The sequence below is a fragment of the Callorhinchus milii genome, unplaced genomic scaffold (assembly GCF_018977255.1).
Source record: "Callorhinchus milii isolate IMCB2004 unplaced genomic scaffold, IMCB_Cmil_1.0 Scaffold2, whole genome shotgun sequence".
NCBI lineage: Eukaryota > Metazoa > Chordata > Chondrichthyes > Chimaeriformes > Callorhinchidae > Callorhinchus > Callorhinchus milii.
In genome coordinates, this window is record NW_024704743.1 from 1,919,999 (window position 1) to 1,943,405 (window position 23,407).

Below are 23,407 nucleotides of genomic sequence, written 5' to 3' on the forward strand. Positions count from 1 at the left end.
GCAGGATTGACTGTAAAGTAGAATGACTGCATTTTGAGGGTGAATGGCCGATTTGCGATTCTCCACACAAAACAGCTATGAAGTGAAAGACTTGAATCACCGGTCGCTCTGCTCTTGAGTCTACGTTTTTTATGTGGGTGCAAACCAACGGTCTGTAGGCGTCAGAGCCTGGGAATCGATTGAAAGTGATGGTACAGCATAAAGGTGTGGCATTCCCGGTGATGAATTATCTCTCGACTTACTTTGGCAAAAGAACAGGGCAGTCCAGTGTCCAGTGTCAGCGAAGATAGACTGTCATCATCGGTTAATATGCTCTATACTCATTTCTCTCCCACCCACCCCACTCTACGAAACAAACCCCTAAGAGAGCTTTAACCTGCAATAACAACAAACTAATAATTAATATAATATATTGGAGTCCAGCCTTAGCAAAACGTTGGTCTAATAGTAATCCTGGCATTTGACACAGCGCCTTATCACGTCTTCGAGACGTCTCAAAGCGCTTCACGGAATGTTCTGCAAATTGACTGTATATTTTGTGGGCAAAACGCCGATTGCACCCAGCGACGTCCCCACAAACAGCCGTGGATTGAGTCAGCAAATGACCGTCATTAATTTTATTTGTTTTGAAGGGGTTGTTACCCCCGGAAAAGCGATCCGCCGATCTACTAACAACCGGGTTCCTACCGACTGCCGGTGAACGGAGGCGCGTGTGTGTGTGTGTGTGTGTGGAGTGAGGAAACTTCCCCAATGTCTCGCCCTGACCTGCCCGGGAATCGAACCCGGGTCCTCTCGCTCGCGAGGCGAGGGCTCTGACCCCTGAGCTACTGGGACTCCAGACTGCCTAACGCTCACGAGGGAGGTGAGAGGGCTACCGACTGAGCCAGACTGGCACACCTACACCGCACAGCAAATATATCCTTCGGGGAACCGATCTACCGCAGTAGTGGGGAACCACTCTCGCTATTGTGACAGCGTCGGGAGTTGCTCCTCCAAAGAAACCGCCTACTTGGAAAGCTCACCTCAAGACATTTTCCCTCTTGCACTTTGACTGCTCTTTTGGTTCACCTTTCTGGGCTGATTGTCCTGCAGGGTTCGTCCACAAAATATACCCTCACGCCCCCTGTGTCAGCGTATCCTGTGAGACGTCTCGACAACCTGATCAGGTGCTGTATCAAATACCAGGTTTATTATATCGTCATCATCATCATCTCCTCTATCCATCCCGTTTCACCCACAAAATAAAGTCAATCCACTTTGCAGTATATTCTGTGAAGCATTTTGAGAGGTGTCAACGACATAAGGGGCAATACTACAGACATGGATTACTACCCCCTCTTATAGATCACGACCTCTCTCTTCGTCCGTGCTTACGGTCACCCCCCACCCCTCCCTCAACCCCCAGCTCGGTGTCGGGCTCCGCCACTGTGAAGCGCTCCGAGAGACGAGAGACTAGAAGCGATTGTTGTGCTTGGGAAACATTTTTATTCAACTCCTGCAAGTCGTGTGTGTGTGTGTGTGTGTGTGTGTGTGTGTAATAAAAATAATTCACAATCGAAAAATACAAAAGACATTTGTGTAAAGTTACAAGGATCTCAGAAAAAAAAAAACATCCATAATTTATTAAGACGACTAGCCCTTTAGTCCTTCAACAAACAAACGGGTTACAGCTAGGGTTTTTTTTTTTAAATTCTCATTGACGGGCAGGACAATCAATGCCTGACAAGACGACAATCTCCAAAAAAAGTAGTAAGCACGATAATCTTATTGTACATCTTAAAAACAGCTCGTTAAAAAATAACCGTCTCCTCTAAGAACCGGCCAAAGTAAATTCGTACAATATTCTACAGGGTTCGCCTCTTATTTATACTATGTACACACACGCGCGCGCATATTAATAAAAACATATGGCGGGAATGAAATAGAACGTACGTTTTGTTAAGTAAAGGAACGCACTTCCCCTCTCTCGCTCACTAACCCCATACGCGCTGCCCTCTCAGTTTCCCAGCCGTGAATCCCAAATTTTCCCAGATTCTGCCGTGTCTCAGCGAAGGATCTCAGGCCGAAACACTGCGTCACTGTCAGCGAGAAGCTTGAGCTGCTGGGCCTCTCTCTCTCTCTCTCTCTCTCTGTGACTGCTGAGCAACACGTCCCTCCGGTCTGTCCGTCCGTCACCTGACCTGTTATCCGCTAACACCTCCGACTGCACGCATTAAAAATCAGGTGAATTTATACGTGAGATCGTTAAGGAAGCAGAACTCGCTTTCCACACCATTTCGTAAATTCAGAAATAAGTGCCACCCCCGACAGGACTCAGGACATAAACATTTCCTGACGATGATCCACGCGCTCAATAATAACAACAATCCTGGCATTTGATACAGCGCCTCATCACGTCTTCGAGACGTCTCAAAGAGCTTCACAGGATACACCGTAACGTGAATTGACTGTGTGGTTTGTGGGTGAAACGCGGCAGCCGATCTCGCACAGCAGCGTCTCCGCAAACAGCCGTGGGATTCAGTGACCAAATTATTATTGTTTCCTTGANTTTTTTTTAAATAAGGGATTATCATCCCCCGGAAAAGTGATCCGCCAATCGACTAACAACCGGATTCCCACTGACTGCTGGTAAACAGAGACGTGTGTGTGGAGTAAGGAAACTTGCCCAGGGTTTCGCCCTGACCCGGGAATCAAACCCGGGTCTCCTCAGTTGCGAGGCGAGAGCTCAAACCCACCGAGCTACAGCTTAATAGTGGGAAGGTTTCTCAACCACATCTAAGACTATCTCTCCCCAATGTCCACCAACCTCCGCTTACCCTCCAAACCCTCCCCCAACCAACCCCAACCCCAAGCCCAAACGAAAGTCACAAAGCTGCGAAAGGATATGATTCGTAATCCAGTGTCTGTGTAAGCACTCCCGTCAACACAAACTCAGCATTGTGGACGTCTGAGAACGTGAAAGAGAGGAGAATTAAGTCAAAAGGCAAAACACTCCAGATGCCGGAAATCTGGTATAAACACAGAAGTGGCCGGGAACAGGCAGCAGGTCAGGCAGCACCCGCGGAGAGAGAGGAAAAAGGGGTTAAGGTTTCAGGTCGACGACCTTTCGAGGGAACTGACGAAATAAAGCCAACTTCACTCTACCCCAGGCGCCAGAATTTTACATTGACACGACGTCAGGAGCGCGTCCCTCAAGGGGTTGAAGGTGGGCGAGGGGGGCGTCCGAGGAAGGGGCGGGGGGGGGAAAAGGGGATCAGGGAAGCAAGGTGACTCTTTCGTTCACGATGGGGCCCGAATGGCCTCCTTCTGTACTGGGTGATTCTATGTTTCTAAAGATTCACCGCCCCCCCCTCCACCCCACAATCTGGAACTCTATCCCGCAATCCCTCCGGCTTACCCCCTCTCTCCCGCCTCCTTCAAGTCCTTAAATGTGGGAGATGGAAGGGTTTGAGACGAGACCACAATTCGAAACCAATCCTCACTCAAGACTGTGATTAAAACTCCACACGGGTCCCAGACAAGACACACACAGACACACAGACACACCCAGTCACACACACACACACACTTACCTATATTTCGGGCGAAGTAGTCTCGGCACAGGTGGAGATCATTTTCGCACGAGATCAGAATAATTTCGGGCAAACTCTAATATGGAAAGAGGAAAGGGCGGATGAATCAGGTGACAGGGAGGGGTTGGGGGAGGGGGTGGGGAGCACACGCAGATTTACTGACACACAACGGGGACACTGCCTTACGGGAGAACGTGCCAGCGTTTAATTCAATGATTACGTTTGCTCTGAGACGAGGGAATGTTTGTGGGGAACGCTGCTGTGCGCAATTGGCTGCCACTAAATATTTATAGTCAATTCACTTGACAGTATATTTTGTGAAGCACTTTGAGACGTGATAAGGTGCTACATCAAACACAAGGATTATTATTAATCTAAACACTCCAATAAGTGTTTAGCAACCCATCTAACTGGTTAAAGTGGCCAATTCTGGTGTGTAAATGTTTAGCTCCTTTCTCCCCCCACCACCCATAACATTTTCCAAATTAGTTTTCAACCTTGTTCGGACCAACCTTGTTCTGTTTATGCTCCATGAATTTGCGATATGACGGCTGCTTTGTCAGCACTTTGCCTGCTGCGCACTCGATAACGGATTTCATCGTTGAAAGACTAGGACAGATTCCAGGAGTGATGTAGAAATACTTCCCCTATAGAAAATGGGGGATGGTGGTGGGGGTGGAGGGGGAAAAGGAAAGGGTGAAAATGGTTAGAATCCTTAACAATAAACCCATCTCGGTATAGTTAAAAAGACATCCCGCAGGTGAGATGCGCTTTGAGATGTCTCGACAACGTGATAAGGCCTTAATTCGAATGCATTAACTCTATTATTAGAGTGATGCTCACGTAGGTCGTATCAGTTAGGATCACACATTGAATACTGACTGATTTAAGTACAATTTACTTGTAAGTAATAGGAATTTCAACGGGGCTTGGAAAACCGCCAATCGACTTAACAACCGGGTTCCTGCTGACTGCTGGTAACCAGAGGCAGGCGCAAGCGTGCGTGCGTCCATGCGTGTGTGTGGGCTAACTTGCCCAACGTTTCGCCCTGATCTGCCCGGGGATTAAACCAGGACTCTCGCTCTGAGCTCCAGCACTCTTCGGTTAAGCTTATGCACGTGTCAGACATCCAAACAGACCGTAAGTAAAAGTGCGAATGGAAATCTAGACCCGAGAGACCTGGCAGACCAGAATACCCATTCTGTCCAGCGCTCTATAATTCCTCAGTGCTCAAAGGCTCTCCATTGAACAGATGTGAAGTTTACCTTAAACAAGGGGCCCTCCTGTGCCCGTTTCAGAGACTCCTCCAAGCTGAAACAGAAGAGCACCTCTGCCTCTGCGTCTCTCAACGTGAAGTTTTCCTCCTCTTAAGGACAACAAAAAAAAAATCTTACGTCAGAAAGATACCACACCCGAATTTAGAAGTGTGCGTTCCTAAAACACCTTTAATCACCTCATCATTAAGTCAGGTCGGGAAACAAATGCAAGACTGCACCGAGAGAAAAAGCAAAACACAATTTCTGTGGAGGGCCTTGAAGGCGAGGACGAGGATGTTTGCACAGAAAGTAGATGGTCATGAGATACAGCAGTAAAACCTGCGAAGTGCTGTCATCTCATTGACACGATAAAGTGCTGTATGAATTGTAACGATTATTATTATGAATAATAACAGTAATAACAACATTCCAGGCTTTAGTTTAATAACAGAAATTCCTCGAAACACACGAATAATACAATAAAATAAAATTGCTCACAACAACAAATTGTGTTTACAGAGCATCTTATATGAGTATAATAAAAATCTTTGGATTTGATACAGCGCCTCATCACATCTTCAAGACGTCTCAAAGCGTTTCATAGAATATACAGTCAATTCACTTTATTATATGTAAGGATTATTATTATTGATATGATTATCATACTGTAAAGTGGATTGACCGTGTATTTCGTGGGCAATTTTTTGCGTGTGTGTTAGTACTGAAATGGCTTTAAACTTAATAATAATAATCCTCGCCTTATCACGTCTACGAGACGTCTCAAAGTGCTTCACAGGATACACTGTAAAGTGAATTGACTTGTGTGTGTTGTAAGCGAAATGCGGCAGCCGATTGTGCACAGCAGCGTCCCCACAGCTGATCGTTTTCCGTTGGCCAAAATCCCGACGATTTCATGGGGGAGGTAACAAGTTCACAGGAGTTACCGAAACAAAGCGAAAGCCCTTTCACGCTGACAAAACTCACCGATAAATTTTTGGATCTTGAAGCTCTCCTCCAGCCACTCGGGCAGCACGATGTGCTTGACCACGGAAATGGCCGTCAGGAACTTCACGGTCCGGGTCACCTTGTTGGCGACCAAGTGTGTGCACTTCTGGGCAGATTCGGCGACTTCGCCGCCGAGAATGTAAAGTTTCTGAGAAAAAAAATTGCGGGGGAACAGAGTGAGAGAGAGAGAGACCAGAGACCACCACAACGACAAGGTACAAATTCATTGAGCTGGGGGGGAGTGGGGGGGAAGCGTGGGCGGGAGGGGAGGTAGCGAGGAGGGGGAAAGGTGACAGAAAGCTTGATGGAAGAGGTATGTAGATAACAACACACTCACACGGCGCCTTGTAGGCCCGGAGGACGTCCCAAGGCGTTGGACCGTGAGGGATCCGCACCTGAACTGGGCGTTGGAGGGTGACTGAAGGCACAGTCGAAGAGGAGGTTCTTGAGATGGATCTTGAAGGAGGCGAGGGAGGGAGAGGGCGAGGCGGAGGGGAGGGGAGGGAGGGAGAGCATCGGAAGGCCTTCGGAGTTCCACAGAGCAGAGGAACAAATGCTGAAAGCTGACGGAGAGGATGGGCGGGGGGGCAAGGCAGCCGGGCCAGGGGGGTTTGAGGAGATGGACACGAAAATAGAACTTTTTTTTTTAAAAAAAAAAAAGTTGCCAATTTGCCGAGCAAGGGAGAAGAGAAGGTGGACTTAAGTTGGCGTCGTTGAGGAAGTAGGATATTTTAGGCAGGGTTTAGACTGATGAGGTGGGTGGGGTTGTGTGGTGGTGGTGGTGGGGGGCTGGGGTGGAGGGGAAAGGAGAGAGATGAAGGGTGGGAGTGAGTACCAGAGGTTAGAGGGTACAGTTGCTAAAGGGTCAGGCATCGACAGTCAGCGGGAGGGGGAATTGTGAAGCAGTTTCCACACGTGAAAGAAACATCACCTTTATATACTGCTGGACATGTGCTGGCTCGAACCCAGTGAACAGCACCACAGGAGTAGAGTCTGCTGGCAGCTTCTTTGATGGAGGGGGCAAGTCCTCGAGTCTGGTTGAGACCAAACACACTCACCGTCAGACAAGGCGACCGTTTCATAGCGACGCCCACAAACTCATTCCGCCACGCTACTCATTTTAATAATAATAATAAATTAATCCTTGCAATTGATATACAGCGCCTTATCACGTCTGCGAGACGTCTCCAAGCGCTTCACAGAATATAATGTAAAGTGAATCGACTGTATATATGTGTATATTTTGTGGGCGAAACGCGGCAGCCAATTGCGCACGGCACCGTCCTACGAACAGTCGTGGATTGAAGTGACCAAATTTATTAATAATATTTATTTTTGAAGGAATTATTACCCCCCGGAAAAGCGACCCGCAAATCGACTAACAACCGGGTTCCTACTTACTCCTGGGTAAACAGAGGTGTGTGTGTGTGGGTGTGTGGAGTAAGGAAACTTGCCTACTGTTTTATCCTGCCCGTATGGATACCGTATGGTATGGATACACTTGAACACAGTAATATTTCTCAATATATATCTGATACTCGGGTGACCCAACAAAAACAACACACCTTGCCCTCCAGGGCTTAAAAAGAAACATTGGTGAGTCACACTTAACAGCTCTCAAGCACATGTGCCTACCTCAGCCTTTTCACAGGTGGCTCAAGATTACATTCGTTTGGTTTCTGTTTAGACTGTAGACGAACACTCTGTAACACAAAGGGATAAAACTGCCTGAGACCGAATGCTTCAGGTGTGTGCATTTTTAAAAAAAAAAACGGGCATTTTAAACCAGCAACAATTTACATTCTTAGCAACTTTCACTCAAGTAATAGTAATTAATAATCCTGGGATTTGACACAGCGCCTTATCACGTCTTCGAGACGTCTCAAAGCGCTTCACAGGATACGCTGTTAAGTGAATTGACTGTATATTTTGTGGGCAAAATGCAGCAGCCAATTGCGCACAGCAGCGTCCCCCACAAACAGCCGTGGGTTGAGTGACCAAATTATTATTATTTATTTTTAAAAAAATTATTCTGAAGGGATTACTACCCTTGGAAAAGTGATCCGCTAATCGACTAACAGCCTACTTATTGCCAGTAAACAGAAGCGTGCGTGTGGAGTAAGGAAACTTGCCCAAGGTTTCGCCCTGCCCGAGACTAGAACCCAGGTCTTCTCGCTTGCGAGGCGAGTGCTCTAACCGCTGAGCTACATGACTCCACATTCAATAAAAGAAAACGACATTCCCTTCCTTTAATCCCATCAAGGTAAAGGGAAACGTTTGACAAAAACTGTGAAATGTCCCAGGTTATAAACCGCAGCGCAAGTGAAGACGACAGACGCTCACGTACCATCAAGAGCTCCGGCGAGATCTTCAGCGGCACACGCCAAGCGGCTGAAAAGGAATCAATCGAAAGTCAGGCAGGCAGCAGTCAGTCAGTCGAGGGCAATAATATCACGAGGGGAGATCAACAAACATTGCTACACTGGCCCGAAACTTAAAATTAGAGCTAAGCCGTTTAGGAATGAAATCAGGAGGCAGTTTTGTCACCCAAAGGGTAGTGGAAATCTGGAACTCTCTCCCCCAAAAGGCCGTGGATTATGGTGGACCCATTCACATCTTCCAAACTGAGGCAGGTCAGGGTATTAAGGGATACCGGGCAAGGGAGGGTAATTGGAGTTGAGGTACAGATCAGCCATGATCTTATAGAATGGCAGAACAGGCTCAAGGGGCTGAATGGCCTATCCCTGTTCCTATGTTTCTGTGATCGCAGGCTGGTAAACAGGAGAAACTACCTTGTCCTTTTGAACAATGTCAGGGGATCTTTAACGTTCGCCTGAGGAGGCAGACGGGGGTCTCGGTTGAACGTCTTGAACCCACAATCTTCTGACTCGAAGGAGGCTAAAGCACTACCAACCGAGCCTGGCCGACACGTTCATTAAACAAGCAGCTCCGGATTCCGTGATTCACATAACAAAATAACAACAACAATCCTCGCAATTGACGCAGCGCCTTATCACGTCTTCCAGACGTCTCAAAGCGCTTCACTGTAAAAGCGTGGTGACTGTGTGTTTTTTTTTGTCGGCGAAAACGCTTGGGGAAGCTCGTACCTAGAAGGTTTGCCACCAGCTGGGGGTTGGGAGCCAGGGGGTCCTGAAGGTTAAACATGCTGTAGCGGCTGTTCTGGATCTGCCGGAGGGCCTCAAAGTTGCCGAGAAGAATGTCACAGAGCCACTGGCCATTGAGGCATGGGATCCGCCACTCTTTGGCTTTCTCGTACTTCAGTCCACACGGTCTGTTCTCGAGACAAAGGAGAAGGGAAGCGTGAGGAGGTCACAGCAGAATCTACACAATCTGTCGGCTTCCCTCTCCCCTCGACACAAAACAAAACCTCCAGCCCACCCGGCCCCCCCAAAAAAAACCTCGAGCCTTTGGGAGAATTGAGAACTTACTCCTTGCAGATGAGGACGGTGTTGCTTCGGCAGAGGTAGCCCGTGTATTTTGCTCCGGCCAAAAAGCCCATCAGCTTCAGGTCGTCCCGATCGCTGTCCACAAAACCGGTGACAGAAATCATCTGCGAAGCAGCGAAAGAAAAGTAGAGAGACTCGGAATCTGTTTCACCCGGACAACTTGTGTTTATATGGCGCTGGGTGGCGTCTTGGGACACCGTTTAATAGTGATAATAATCCCTGTAGCTTATAAACCGTGTTGCACATGGGACACTGTCTCAAAAGGCTTCACAGAATATAATGATTTATAATAATAATCCTTGCATTTGATACGGTGCCTTATCACCTCTTCGAGACGTCGCAAAGCGCTTCACAAAATGTACTATGAAGTGAATTAACTGTATATTTTTGTGAGCGAAACGCAGCAGCCGACTGCGCACAGCAGCGTCCCCACAAACAGTCGTGGATCTGTGACCAATTTATAATTATCATTTTTTTTTGAAGGAATTATTACCCCCGGAAAAACGACCCGCCGATCGACTAACAACTGGATTCCTACTGACGGCTGGTAATCAGAGGCGTGTGTGTGGAGTAAGGAAACTTGGCCAACATTTCGCTCTGACCTGGAATCGATCCCAGGTCCTCTCGCTTGCGAGGCGAGCGCTCTTAACCACTGAGCTACAGGACTCCACATATCTTGATTTAACCGCCTCGTCTGAAGGATGGCATCAGTACACCACAGCATTGCATTGGAGTACCAGCCTAGACAGTGAGCTCAAAGTCCCAGCATGGGGTACAGTCTTCTGACTCAAATGCTATCAACCAAGCCAGGCTGACACCAAACCCTTCTGCAAAGAACGTGGATTGGCACGGCTCTCTTCACATAAAAGAATGTCTCAAAGCAGCAAAGGAGGTTTAAAACGAGCCTCTTTTACTTAATGTACAGGTATCGAAGTCCGATGGAGGTAAGAGCATTTCACTCACCCAATTTACAGTTGCACCACTTCACAGTATATCCTGTGAAACGCTTTGAGACACAAGGCTACATCAAGTGCAAGGATTAATAACATGCAACAACAACAATAAATTACATTTCCACAGCGCTTTTCATGCCAGGAGGAAGTCCCAAGGCACTGGACAGACCCCCACCGGGCAATCTTTAAGGTAAAGGGGATGGAATAATCTGTGAGCGCTTGGCTAAGTGCAAGACGACAACAGCATTCTGAATGAAGAAAGCCATTTGATCTCATCATTGCAGATTACTAACCCTCCCTTGTTTTTTTGAATCTTTTATTGGGATCTTTAACGCCCACCTGAACAGGTACATAGGAACCTGATCAAATGTACGAGATCAAATGGACTTTCTTCATCTCTCTGGATTTTGTGAAATTGGAAGCAATTTGTGAAATTGCATGAATTACAGTCCGTCTCTTTCAATTGACCCAATGACATGCACAAACCAGAGATCGTTAGCCAAATGAGCAGTGGCGTTCACCCGATTGAAAAGGTGAACAATGTTTGCAACTATAATTGGATCGTTTTAACAACCCGAACCGAAACCGAACAATGGGCTGCCATTACAAGGCCTCGGAAGATTATCTGAGCTCACAGCTGCCCGGCAAGTAATCAAAAGTAATCATGCGCCTATTTAAAGATCAATTTCCTGCTACAAGTCCAGTTTACGCAAAGCACTCTCAGGACAACCTTGGGAGTTCATTATAGTTCTCGTGCAGTCACTGTTACAGCCGCATTCTGTTCGGGACCAGGAGCTGACGTGTTATTCTGACCAAACTCCGAAACTAACGGGGAGTGGAACACCGATTTGGAAACCCGAAGAACATTGAAGGGAAATAAATAATAATAATAATTCGGTCACTTCAATCCCCGACTGTTTGTGGAGACGCTGCTGTGCGCGATTGGCTGCCGCGTTTCGCCCACAAAATACACAGTCAATTCACTTTACAGTGTATCCTGTGAAGCGCTTTGTGATTCTATGCCATTTCGGAGGTAGTAGGTCAAAATCCAAACGTTAATACCGGTTAACCCTTTGGAGACCTATTACAACAACAAGAACAACAAATGAGATATGTAAAAGCGCCTTTCACGTCAGGAGGGCGTCCTAAAGCTCTGGTTACTCACGTGCTGAGAGCAGGGTTTCCCACCAGGGGGGAAGGCGACCGGGAAGTGCAATCCTCTGTGTGGAGGAACCATCCTCTTCTTCTTCAGGACTGTGTTGAGCCAGTGGGCAGTGACACACCGTTTGCCTTCTCTCAAGGCCTGTCGACAAATAACGCCACAACTTTGGAAAACTCATAAAAGGTTAGAGCGAGGCGCACGGTAAACTCATACCTTGTCACTCAATCCACCTGACTGTTTGTGGGGACGCCGCTGTGCGCAATTGGCTGCCGCGTTTCGCCCACAAAATATCTAGTTAATTCACTTTACAGAATATCCCGTGAAGCGCTTTGAGACGTCTTGAAGATATGATAAGTCGCTGTACCAAATGCAAGGATTATTATTATCATTAAAACCCAGTGAAATGATTGTGCATTTTGTAGGTGAACACAGCTGACAATTTATGCATAGGAGCTCACAAATAACCGTGAAGTGAATAACCCCATTTTTAATCGGGGAGGGGAAGGGGGAATTATTGGCCAGGACACTGCGAGAAACCCACTTCTAATGAGCAGTGCCATGGGATCTTTCATAACCACCTGAACAGGCAGACAGAGGCCTTGGTCTAAAGTCTTTCTTGAAAACAGCACCCGGCACTGTACCATTCCCCCTGGCACCGTTACCTCAACGCACACTCTGGGGTCCCCCCATTCCCCACCGCAAGCCTTGGATCTTGTCAACGCGCGCCTGATACTCTCCGGAATTAGGTAAGCGTCGTTCCAGCTAGAGAGTAGCATTCCATTCCCGACATAGTAACATTTACAATGTGTAGGTGGCATAGATAATGTGAAACTCTCCATCTGACGTGGATAAGCATTGGCAATGGATTTCCACATGGATCAGACACCCGTTGACTAAAAAATACAGAGCTGGGAGCGGAGGGAGGGTGGAACAGAGGTGGAGAGAGGGAGAGAAAGAAGGAGGGAGGGAGAGAGGGAGGCAGAGAGAGGGGGAACTTGTTTTTCTGCTTACCTGTGAATACATATTGCTGACCTGACTTTCACACAAGAGGTGCGTGCATCGACTTGTCAGTGTGGGGTCCACTATTCCCCCATGCGCTTGGATAATCTGTGCAAAAGCAAAGAAAACAAAGGTACTTTGAGAGAAAATATTCACGGGTCCGTGTTGCAGCAGTTACATTAAAAGGTTCTTACAGTCAGTTGGAACTGCCACTCTGGGCCTATTTTCAAAGTCGGGGAAAAGAAGCATGAAATAAAAACATGGTCGCCCTCGACCGCACATGTCATTTCCATGCCGAGAGACAGAGGGAAAGTGTGAGGGAGGGGGAGAGTGGGAGAAAGAGAGAGAGTGTTAGGGAGAGGAGAGGGATCGTGAGAGACGGAGACGGAGAGAGACAGAGGGGAGAAGGAGAGAGAGAGAGGAACGAGAGCAAGGGAGGAGAAGAAGAGAGAGAACGAGAGGGAGAGAGAGGGAGGGAGAGAGTGAGACAGAGGGTGAAAGGGAGAGAGACAGAGACAAAAAAGAGAAAAGCGTTTCCGGCCAAATCCCCGGTGATCACTGAACACTCGGCCTTGCCTGCCTCGCCCCTCAGAGTCGCTCACCGTGAAACCAGCGTTAAAACGTCAAAGAGGCCAAAACGGTTTACAGCCCGAGTACCAGAAAAGAAAGGTTCTAAAATGGTCGAGGGACGAACAAAACCCAGATGGCTTATTCAGTATTAAGTATTTCTCACTCACCCGCTCACTGATTCATTTATTTTCAAAGGAACTATATTGTCGGAAGCAATTTTAGGGCCAATTAGAAGTGCGGTCACCTCCCCCCTTCCCTCTTCCCCTCGGCTCACTGTCAGATAATAATAATAATAAAATAATAAAGCGCACAGGTTAAAAAATGCCTTTAATATCGGTTTGGTCACAGTCGGGCGACCTGACGTCACCTGTCCTGCCGTGTAAGGGAGAGTTATTAACTTACCTTCTTCCAGGTGGCAAGGAGCTGCTTGTCGGGCATCTGCTCGGGGTAATCGGCTATTGCAAACACGCAGCCCAACAAGAAGGAATCCTCTGGGACTGAAAGAAAGTGACATAAAACGAGAGGGTGTTAAATAAAAAAAGGACCGGGTTAGGAAATTAAGAAATTAATTAATTAAGAAACCTTAGGCAAGTTTCCTGACTCCATGCACACACACACAGATCTCTGTATACTTAGCAGTAAATGGGAACCTGCTTGTCAGTCGGTTGGTGGATCACTTTCCGGGACTAATAATAATAATAATAATGTGGTCACTCGATCCACCAGCTTGTGGGGCATTACTGTGCGCAATTGGCTGCCGCGTTTCGCCCACAAGACACACACACAGTCACTACACTGTACAGGATATCCAGTGAAGCGCTTTGAGATATGTGCGTATAGATGGATGGAAACTTCCCTGGAAATTCCGTAATGGAATACACCCTCTCAAAGTGAGGGACTCACTTTGCTTAGCTGCTTGCGCAGAGAATTAGGCAAATGTTTTGCACCAGCCAAGGCTCGACGAATACCAGAGTGTGTTGGGGGTAACTGCTGGAGCTCAACCAGCTAAAAACACAGCTCGCCATTGAAAGCACTGTGTGGCCGACTCTTTACAGAATATAAGAACTGTTAGAAATTAAGTGTACGTCACATAAACTCTGAAGGCACTTTTATAGAGAAAGTGAATAAGCCTCGTACATTATGTGCAAAAAAAACAAAATAAGCATATATATATATATATATATATACACACACATATATACCCAAGAAATAAAGGTCCCAACGGGGGCTGATACATACACTGCTGGTATATCAACCTGGCTGAACAAGTTTATAGTGGGAACAAAATCGCCCAGTTGTTTTTTTTTTAAAAAAAAGCTGTCACATTCATCGCGCAGTTAAACAGGCAACAGCGAAACGCAAGCTCTCAATAGCCACGCGGTTCATATAAAGCAAACCAAAGCACAACCAGCCCATAAAACAGAGATTCAAGACACGTTTATGCAGCGTTGCCGTTTGCCTTATATTTTGAGTCCATACCTGTCAGCATCCTGTAGACTGATAACGAAAAGAATGTGTTTTTTTCAGTCAAGGCGTGTTAATTACTCAGCCACTTGCAAACAATGAGAGAGTTGCATTTTCTTGTTAGTTTACAAGAGGTTGGACACTTAAAGCAGCGGTGGTGGTGGGTGGTGGGGAGAAGGAGGGGGTGAAGAGCGTAATTTCAAAATAATGGATTGTTTCGATAAGTTGGGATAATACACGACTTCTAATGTTCTTCTTTATCAACCATTGATTTTCAAAAAAAATAGTAATAATAAATAATTATAATAGTAATAATTTGGTCACTTCAATCCACGACTGCTTGTGGAGACGCTGCTGTGCGCAATTGGCCGCCGCGTTTCACCCCTAAAATACACAGTTAACTCACTTTCCAGTGTATTCTGTGAAGCACTTTGAGATGCCTCGACGACGTGACACGGCACTATATCGAATGCAAGGATTATTACACACCTTTGCCCAAACACATTCCGATTTAACTGGAGCTAAACCCAATCCAATCCCATTCCCACGCTATTCCCCCTCTTCTCTCCGCCCCCCACTCTGCTAACACATCCCTTGCAAGATTCTCTTTCCTCCCCTCCCCTCCCCACCCACACCATCATGTCAAACAGCGTCGACCCCGACAGGGCAAGTTATTTTTTTTTATGAACAACACTCGCGTCACAAGGAGAACGTTCAAAATAACAGCAGTAAATTAAAACACTCGGAAGGACAACTTACTTTCCAACCCAGGATCGTGTCCAAAGATTTGGAGCTGCTGTGGGGTGACCTGATGGGGGGGCTGCTGCTGCTGCGGCTGCAGGTGTTGTTGTTGTTGTTGTTGCTGGAGGTGCTGTTGCTGTTGGAGTTGGTGATGCTGGTGATGCTGTATTTGGTGCTGTTGCTGCTGCTGTTGCTGCTGCAACTGTTGCTGCTGCAAGTGCAATCGCTGGAGATGCTGCTGCTGCAGCAGGTGGCGGTGCTGTTGCTGCAGTTGCTGTTGGGAGTATACATGTTGTTGCTGCTGCTGCTGTTGCTGCTGTTGTTGTTGTTGTTGTTGCTGCTGCTGGAACGGATGCTGGTGCAGTTGTTGCTGCTGCTGCTGCTGCTGTTGTTGCTGCTGCTGCTGCTGCTGCTGCAGCTGCATTAGATGATGCTGCTGCTGCAGCTGCAGAAGCTGTTGCTGTTGCGACTGCTGCTGTTGCTGCTGCTGCTGCTGGTGCAGGAGTTGCTGGGTCTCCGGCGTCAGCTGTTTGACCTGCGTGAACAGCAGTGTGTTGTTGGGGTGCCGGAGCTCGAGCCCCTGCTGGTTCCGGTTGCCGGGCTCCAGATTTTTGGTCGGAGCCGAAAGCGACTGAAGGATCTGGCAAAATAAAACAGCAATAAAATTCCTGTGGGCGTAGTCAGTTAGTTAGTTAGTTAGTCAGAGCACTCGCCTCGAACGCGAGAGCGCCCGGGTTCGATTCCGAGCGGGAATCGCGCCTCTGTTTACCGGCAGTAAGTAGGAACCCGGTTGTTAGTCGATCGGTGGATCACTTTTCCCAGGGTTTATTAATCCCTTCCAAAAAAATAAATAATAATAATTCAGTGACTTAACCCACGACTGCTTGTGGGGACGCTGCTGCGTGCAATTGGCTGCCGCGGTTCGCCCACAAAATACACAGTCACCACACTTTATATTTATATGAGGCGCCATATCAAATGCGAGGATTATTATTATTTATCTTCGTTCCTCACAGCTTCCTTCCAAGTCCACGTGAAAATACGAGCCCAGTTAAAGCAGAATTAAACGGTCCGTGAAAAAAAGACTGGTGGGGCCAGGGGGAAGGTGGAGGTGGGGAGAACTTCTGGGCCCAACGGAATAACACTCAACACACCGGAAATCCACCTCTACTCCACTCCCCCTCCACTCCAGTAAATACCACGGCCTGAGAAGCCAACAGACACACTGGGCCACTTAGCCCCGAGGCAAACACCAAAGCACAGAGCCATAGAATTTTACAGCCCACAAGGCCATTCGACTCATATCCTAACGAATCAGTCGTCATGTCAGCGCTGCCATCTATTCAGTCTTATCCTGAAGACGTCTCAAAGCGCTTCACAAAGGGTTTACTGTAAAGCAAAATGACTGTATATTTTGCGGCCGAAAGTCTATTTGTTCGCTGCACCATCCAACCCTCCCCTTCGGCCCCCCCACCCCCATGTAAAACATTCAAAGCCTCTGCGATAAAACGGTGGCCACGTATTGCGCTCACTGACCTGTGCTACGTTTGAAGGCCTGGAGATCTGCTGAATATCAGCGCTGTTCGTGATGTTACGCAGTGTCCTGACTGCGGGGCTCCAGGAGGTCACCATCTCCTGCCTCTCGGGGCCTGGGGTCGCCCCCACTACGCCCACCCCCTGCCCCACACCGGGGGTCAGCAAGCCGGCCCTGGCCTCTGGGGTCATCGCTGCCCCGGGGACCGGCGGCACATTGGCGCAGAGGTTGATCAGGGCCGAGTCCTTGCCGGGGGCCAGCCTGCGCTTGGCGGCCGCCGTGGGGGGCATCTCGGCCGGGGTCCAGTTCAGGTTACGCTCCTGCTTCTCAGGAGAGGAGTCCGAGGAGTCGTCGAACATGATCTCGCTGCTCCCCTTCTCGAACGCCCCGCCCCGCTTGGGGGAGAAGCCCCTCAGGCTGACGGGGGAGCCTTCCCGGGACGAAAGGGGGCTACTCCTGGCCGAGTGCTTGTCATCTTGTTCGACCTCCTCGTCCTCGTCTTCCTCCTCCGCCTCCTCCTCCTCAGGGATGATGAGCCGCGGGTGATAAGTGCATTCATCCCGCAATGATTTTCCCTCACGCTCTCCTCCACCCAATCCGGAGTCACGATTTTTATGCTGTTCCGCTTCAATGCGCACTTGTATTTCTCCTGTTGGGATGGACGGCAAAAGAGGAAATAAATATATATATATAAAACATGCAATGAGATCCTTGCGTTTTGTAATAATAATGATAATAATAATCCTGGCATTTGATACAGCGCCTTATCACGCCATCGCGACGTCTCAAAGCGCTTCACAGGACACACTGAAAAGTGAATTGACTGTATTTTGTGGGCGAAACGCGGCAGCCAATTGCGCACAGCAGCGTCCCCACAAACAGTCGTGGATTGAGTGACTGAATGATTATTATTCTTTCATTTTTATTTTTTGAAGGTATTATTATCCCCGGAAAAGCGATCTGCCAATCGACTAACAACTGGGTTTCTGCTTACTGCTGCTAAATGGAGGCGTGTGTGTTGAGCAAGGAAACTTGCCCAATGTTTCGCCCTGCCCGGGAATTGGGGATACACAGGAGTGGGATAGGAGGGTGTCGGACTGAACTGTCTGTTTCTGTGCAATCTCTCTATGTAACTAGGTCAATGAATCAAAGCAACACACTCAGCCTTTCAAACATCGATAAATGTGCGCGTAAAAAAAAAATCATATTGCGGGGGAAAGCGTCAGTGACGAGAAGGGGAAAGTGTGAGGGAGGAGAGGAGGGGAGAAGAGCAAGAAAAAGAGAGGGGGTGGGATTTCCGAGATACAGTTTTACGAGCTAGTGATGTGGGAAATGATTGGGAGTTGGCGGGGGGGGGCGGGGGGGGGAATTAGGGGGTGACTGAAACGCAGTCAATGGAGATACGTTCGTCGCAGAACAAAAAAAACAGCAGGAGGCAAATCTAACACTATTTTATGTCATCCTGTCTGCCTGCACTCAGTGGGTGGGGTGGGGGGTGGGGGGGCAGAGCCAGTAATATCGCGCTCAGCAGCCCTATTAAGCTGTAAAGCTTCACTATTACTCTCCACCAGGCAAACCTCCTTCGCCGCCCCCCCACCCCACCCACTAATACAAACCCACACACCTCCATTAACAGGTGCATCATAAACCTTAGCTGACTTCCTGCTGGAAAAGAACACACTCGTCACTTAGGCCCTAATAAAACACCTCCCAACCTCCGGGAAGCTACCCCAGTGTGAGGGGCACTATATAAATGCCAAGTTGTTGTTGTTGTAGTAATATTGACCCCAAATGTTGAAAGAGTCTCTCTCTCTCTCTCTCTCTGGAAAGCTCCTCGTCCTAACACGTTAATTTAATTCCTTCACACATTTACACCGGGACAGCACAGAAAGAAAGACCATTTGTCCCAATGACAGTCTGTGTTGGTGTTCATACTGTGCGTCGTCGATGAGCACTGGATTTCCCCCACCCTCCCCCACGTACACGGCCCACAGCAGTTCTCTGCCTCCCCCCCCACACCCCTCCCCCAGCCCGGGAGCAGTTGCAGACATTGTTATTGTCCACCAGTCTAGTCTAGTCAGACGGCTCTTTGCTCTAAGGCGAAACTGCCATTAACTAAAGCTTTTATGACCGTAAAACAGCACCGGCGGCCTTGTCTGCCACAACGGCCATTTGCTTTTAACGACAGGCCATAAAAAGAGAAGTTTTTTTTATTTTAAAATGTACAAAGAGACACCTCCCCCGCTCCCACATACTGCAGAAATATGCGGGCTGACACAGCCTCCCCTTCGAAAGGAAAGGCAAGTTCGATTGCCCGGCATCTCATTGAGCCCAGAGACGCAGGGAATCTTCCATGTGTTGCTGGCACACACATTCGAAAATCCGGTTTGAAGCTCTTAACCACGGCGGTGGCTTTCCTGGTTTCCAAGGAATTATTACCCCCCGGAAAAACGATCCACCAATCAACTAACAACCGGATTCCTACTTACTGCTAAGTAAACGGAGGCGTGTGGAGTGTCGAAAACGTGATGAGGCGCTACATCAAATGCAAGGATCATTATTATTATAATTTACATTCTCCCAACGCATAATGCGCCGACAGTAACATGCTTACCCCCTGAGGCTCCGGCACAATTAAATGGGTACACGTCTTGTTAAGATTCAGTTGGCAGTCTCCGCCATAAAAGGTGATTAAGGCCCACAGCGTATTGCGGTCTTCGGATGTAACCTGAATTGAAAGATGAACCGAGACACGAACAGAAACTAAAATGTTAAAAACAAAACAAAAAAAAAATCGCATTACTAACACAGTTTTGAAAATGCTTTCCTGTCCAAAACAGAACCATCGTTGGGATTCTCTACATTGTATGTGTGCATATATATATATAAAATAAATCTATATACATCTATATTAAATGTATATAATATTCGCTCGTTAGTAAACGGTTTGCGTTTACCCCAAAGATTTGTAAAGATTTGAGGGGAAAGTAATTGTAATACATTCAACCTGCTTGAAAGTTAAGTATAGCCACTGGCAAAACGTTTATCCGTCTTTAAGGAAAAAAGTAAATGAATGAAAGGACCTACCCGTGAGAGACAAGCTGTGACTCCAGTAAACACCTGTCCTGCCTCTGGAGAGAAACCTGTAACCCTATGTGCTCAAAATTAAGGAAATTAACTGCATGATCGCTGTCAAGGTTCTGTCTAGCGCTGCCGGCTCAAAAAAATTTAAAAAGCGACCAATGTAACATGACGATGATGGTAATCATCATTCTTACACTCAACGCAGCTCCGTTCACGTCAGGAGGACGTTTCAAAGCTAATCTGGAGCAACATCCCACAAACAACTACGTGGAGTCCTGTAGCTCAGTGGTTAGAGCACTCGACTCGCGAGCGAGAGGACTCGGGTTCGATTCCCTGGCAGAGCGAAACGTTGGGCAAGTTTCCTTACTCCCCACGCCTCTGTTTACCAGCAGCAAGTAGGAACCCGGTTGTTAGCCGATTGGCGGATCGCTTTTCCGGGAGATAATAATCCCTTCAAAATAAATAATAATAATTTGGTCACTTTAATCCACGGCTGTTTGTGGGGGACGCTGCTGTGCACAATTGGCTGCCGTGATTCGCCCACAAAATATACGGTCAATTCACTTTGTAGTGTATCCTGCAAAGCGCTTTGAGATGTTTCAAAGACGTAATAAGGCGCTGTATCAAATGCAAGGATTATTATTTATTATAACTCTCCCTGGCTGGGTGTCCCAGTCGCTTGCGTGAAGCTCCAACGTGAAAGGCGACAATATACATAACTTGGGGAGGGTGACGGGATTATTTGTGCGCATTTGGGAGGGTAATCCCCTATGGGAAGCGGCTGTGCATTTCAGGAACGTTTAACTTAAGCACGTCCAGATGGGAGTTGTACCTCCAATGCAAAAAAAACTCAACTGCCAATTATCAAGGTGCAAAATTTTCCACCAACGCTGGGAGTGGGTGGGGGGGGGGGGGGGGGGGGGGGGGGGTGAACCTGCAGGCCGAAGGCTCCTCTCAAACACGATCCATCCCTCGTGTTTGCAGTGGTTTCTGAAATTCAAATGGCCCGAATGTCGTCCGCCTGCTTTGCGTGAAAGGATACGGAAGAAGAACCCCACATCGGACAGACAAGTACACCCAGGAGGGCTGCGAAGAGAGAGCAAAAACAAAATGAGTGGTCAATTAAACTGGAAAAAAACTGTCCGTTCACTTCATGGCTGTGGGGGGGACAAGTTGCCGAGTGCGAATTGGCGGCTACATTTCTCCACAAAGTACTCAGCCTAAATACACTTAAAACGACCCTGAGCCAGGGAAACGGAGGGTGGTGACTGTAAGCACGATCAAAAAGGAAGGTCTTCAGGCAGGATTTGAAAATGGAGAGGGAGGTGGAGGGGCTGAGGGAGTTCGAGAGCTTCGGGGCATAGTGGCTGAAAGTCACGGCCCCCGATGGTGGAGTGGAGGGAACAAGGGACAAACAGGAGGCCAGAGCCGGCCGAGCGGAGGCAGTGGGTGGCGGAGTGCCGGGGGTGGGTGGGTGGGTGGGGGGGGGTTTAATAATATTGCTGTGTCGAAATTCAGACAGACAACTACTTGGTTAACTAACGCAGTACCATACAGTAGTTAACTCACCTTAACGACCGGCAAATCAAAGACCTCCCGCGCCTCTCCGACCTCTGGATTGTCCCCGTCCACAGCAATGATGTGTGTGGCCAATGCATTGTACGAGACTTCTTTTGCTTTCCCGGCCTTCAGCAGCTGAATCACCTGGATCCGAAAAACAGACGCAGGTGTGAAGCCGTCACTTGCACTTGCAATCGGCCGCCCACAAAGCACACCAGTCAAATCACTTTAAGGTATACTCTGCGAAGCGCTTCGAGACGTCTCGAATACGTGATGAGGCGCTGCGTCAAATGCGAGGATTATTGTGATGATGATTATTATTATTATTATTATTATTAAAACTACTTTGTAGATTCTGAACCCCACATTTAGCAGTGCAGGGACATGTTGAAACGACGCTAAAACCCGAAGCTTGGCGCCAACTTGTCAAACACGGAACCTACTCACGACTGCGTACTAATCGCAGCACTCAAGCGAATCGCTTTTCCGGGAGTAATAATTCTCCCTTCGAATTTTTTTTTTTTAAAAATGTGGTCACTCGATCAACGGCTTGTGTGTGGTGGGGACGCTGCTGTGCGCAATTGGCTGCACCCACCAAATACAGTCAAACCACTTTGCAGTAGATTCTGTGAAATGCTTTGAGACGCCTCAACGACGCAATAAGGCGCTTTCTCAAATGCAAGGATTATTATTATACTTTACATTGATAATAAGAACCCTTTACGTCGGGAGGACGTCTCTCAAAGAGCTTCGCACAGCTGAACGGGAGCCCGAAGCTAGTAAGGGGGGTCTTTTGAACATTAGCTCCATCATTAGTACATCATTCAAACCACAAATAACTTGCATTTCTACATTGCCCCTCTTCCACAGCGCTGCGTCTCGGAGCGGTTAAGCGGAGTGCGGTTTAACACTGAGCTGGAGAGAAAAGGGGAAGGGACCAAAGGCACGGCCAGAGAGGAAAGTCGTCCATCGCGATTTTGAAGAAGGCCAAAGAACGGGCAAATGCAGAGGGACTGAGGCAGGGAGTTCCAGAGATTCAGGGCGTGGTGTCTTGACAGCACGGCCGCCAAGGGTGGACCGGTGGGGATAAAAGACACGCAGAAGACTTGACAAAAGCAACAGGTGGTGGGGCGGGGCGTGAGCGGATTCGGAGAGGTGGAGAGCCCAGGCCAAGCAAGGCTTGAAGTCATTTGAAAGTGAGGATCGTGAAAGCTTCCCATCAATTCCGCAACACTAAGAGTCTGGCGAGAACTGGGATGACGGGGGTTGCGGAGCTCAGTTGCGAGACAAAGCCCAAGTACTTTACACGTGAATACCGATGCACTTAATTGAGTCAGCGGTCAGTTTCACCCGCCATAATCACGCGCATTTTTTCGCAACTGCCGGTCAACACTGCGCTTATCTGATTTTCGCACGTTTCGGCCGTGCGTGAAGCACTTTGACACAACGCGCGCACACTGGCACACGAAAGGGGCTTTTACTTAAATTATCATAATAGCAATCCTGGCATTCGACACGGCGCCTCATCGCGTCCTCGAGAGGTCCCAAAGCGCTTCACACAGTACACCGCAAAGTGAACGGACTGTGCGTTCTGTGGGCGAAACGCGGCGGCCGATCGCGCACAGCAGCGTCCCCCGCAAACAGCCGCGGGGTTGAGTGACCAACTTACTTTTTTTTTCGTTTCGTTCTGTACGTATCATTAACCCTGGAAAAGCGATCCGCCAATCAACTAACAACCAGGTTCCGACTCACTGCTGGTAAACTGGGGCGTGTGTGTTGCAGTAAGGAAACTTTCCCAAACGTTTCGCCCGGACCCGGGTAATCGAACCCGGGTCCTCTCGCTTGCGAGGCGAGGGCTCTAACCCCTGAGCTACAGGGACTCCACTGTCGTCACCTTCTCTCTTCCTCGCCTCAATCACCCCCCCCCCCCCCACCTCTCACCAAATGTGCATGAAACATCTCCCCCAAAATCCTCACACGAGCTGTCAAGCGCTCGCACGTGAACACACAAATGTTTGCTCGACTCAGGAGCCTCCACCA

General features: G+C 48.2%; 1 protein-coding gene across 1 annotated transcript in view; it reads right to left on the bottom strand.

Annotated features, from left to right (window-relative positions):
• Positions 1–1,473: 1,473 nt before the first annotated feature.
• The window catches only part of paxip1 (PAX interacting (with transcription-activation domain) protein 1), a 25,136-nt gene continuing 3,202 nt past the window's right edge, over positions 1,474–23,407 (bottom strand). The window contains 21 exon segments of the mRNA XM_042332540.1: positions 1,474–2,235; positions 2,887–2,947; positions 3,573–3,648; positions 4,085–4,219; positions 4,838–4,938; positions 5,813–5,981; positions 6,765–6,867; positions 7,469–7,536; positions 8,181–8,224; positions 8,941–9,125; positions 9,283–9,404; positions 11,419–11,556; positions 12,427–12,522; positions 13,387–13,481; positions 15,208–15,829; positions 16,726–17,297; positions 17,300–17,372; positions 19,338–19,451; positions 19,811–19,874; positions 20,850–20,893; positions 21,377–21,511. Coding sequence (XP_042188474.1) covers positions 2,220–2,235; positions 2,887–2,947; positions 3,573–3,648; positions 4,085–4,219; positions 4,838–4,938; positions 5,813–5,981; positions 6,765–6,867; positions 7,469–7,536; positions 8,181–8,224; positions 8,941–9,125; positions 9,283–9,404; positions 11,419–11,556; positions 12,427–12,522; positions 13,387–13,481; positions 15,208–15,829; positions 16,726–17,297; positions 17,300–17,372; positions 19,338–19,451; positions 19,811–19,874; positions 20,850–20,893; positions 21,377–21,511 — 3,033 coding nt within the window. The 3' untranslated portion in view covers positions 1,474–2,219.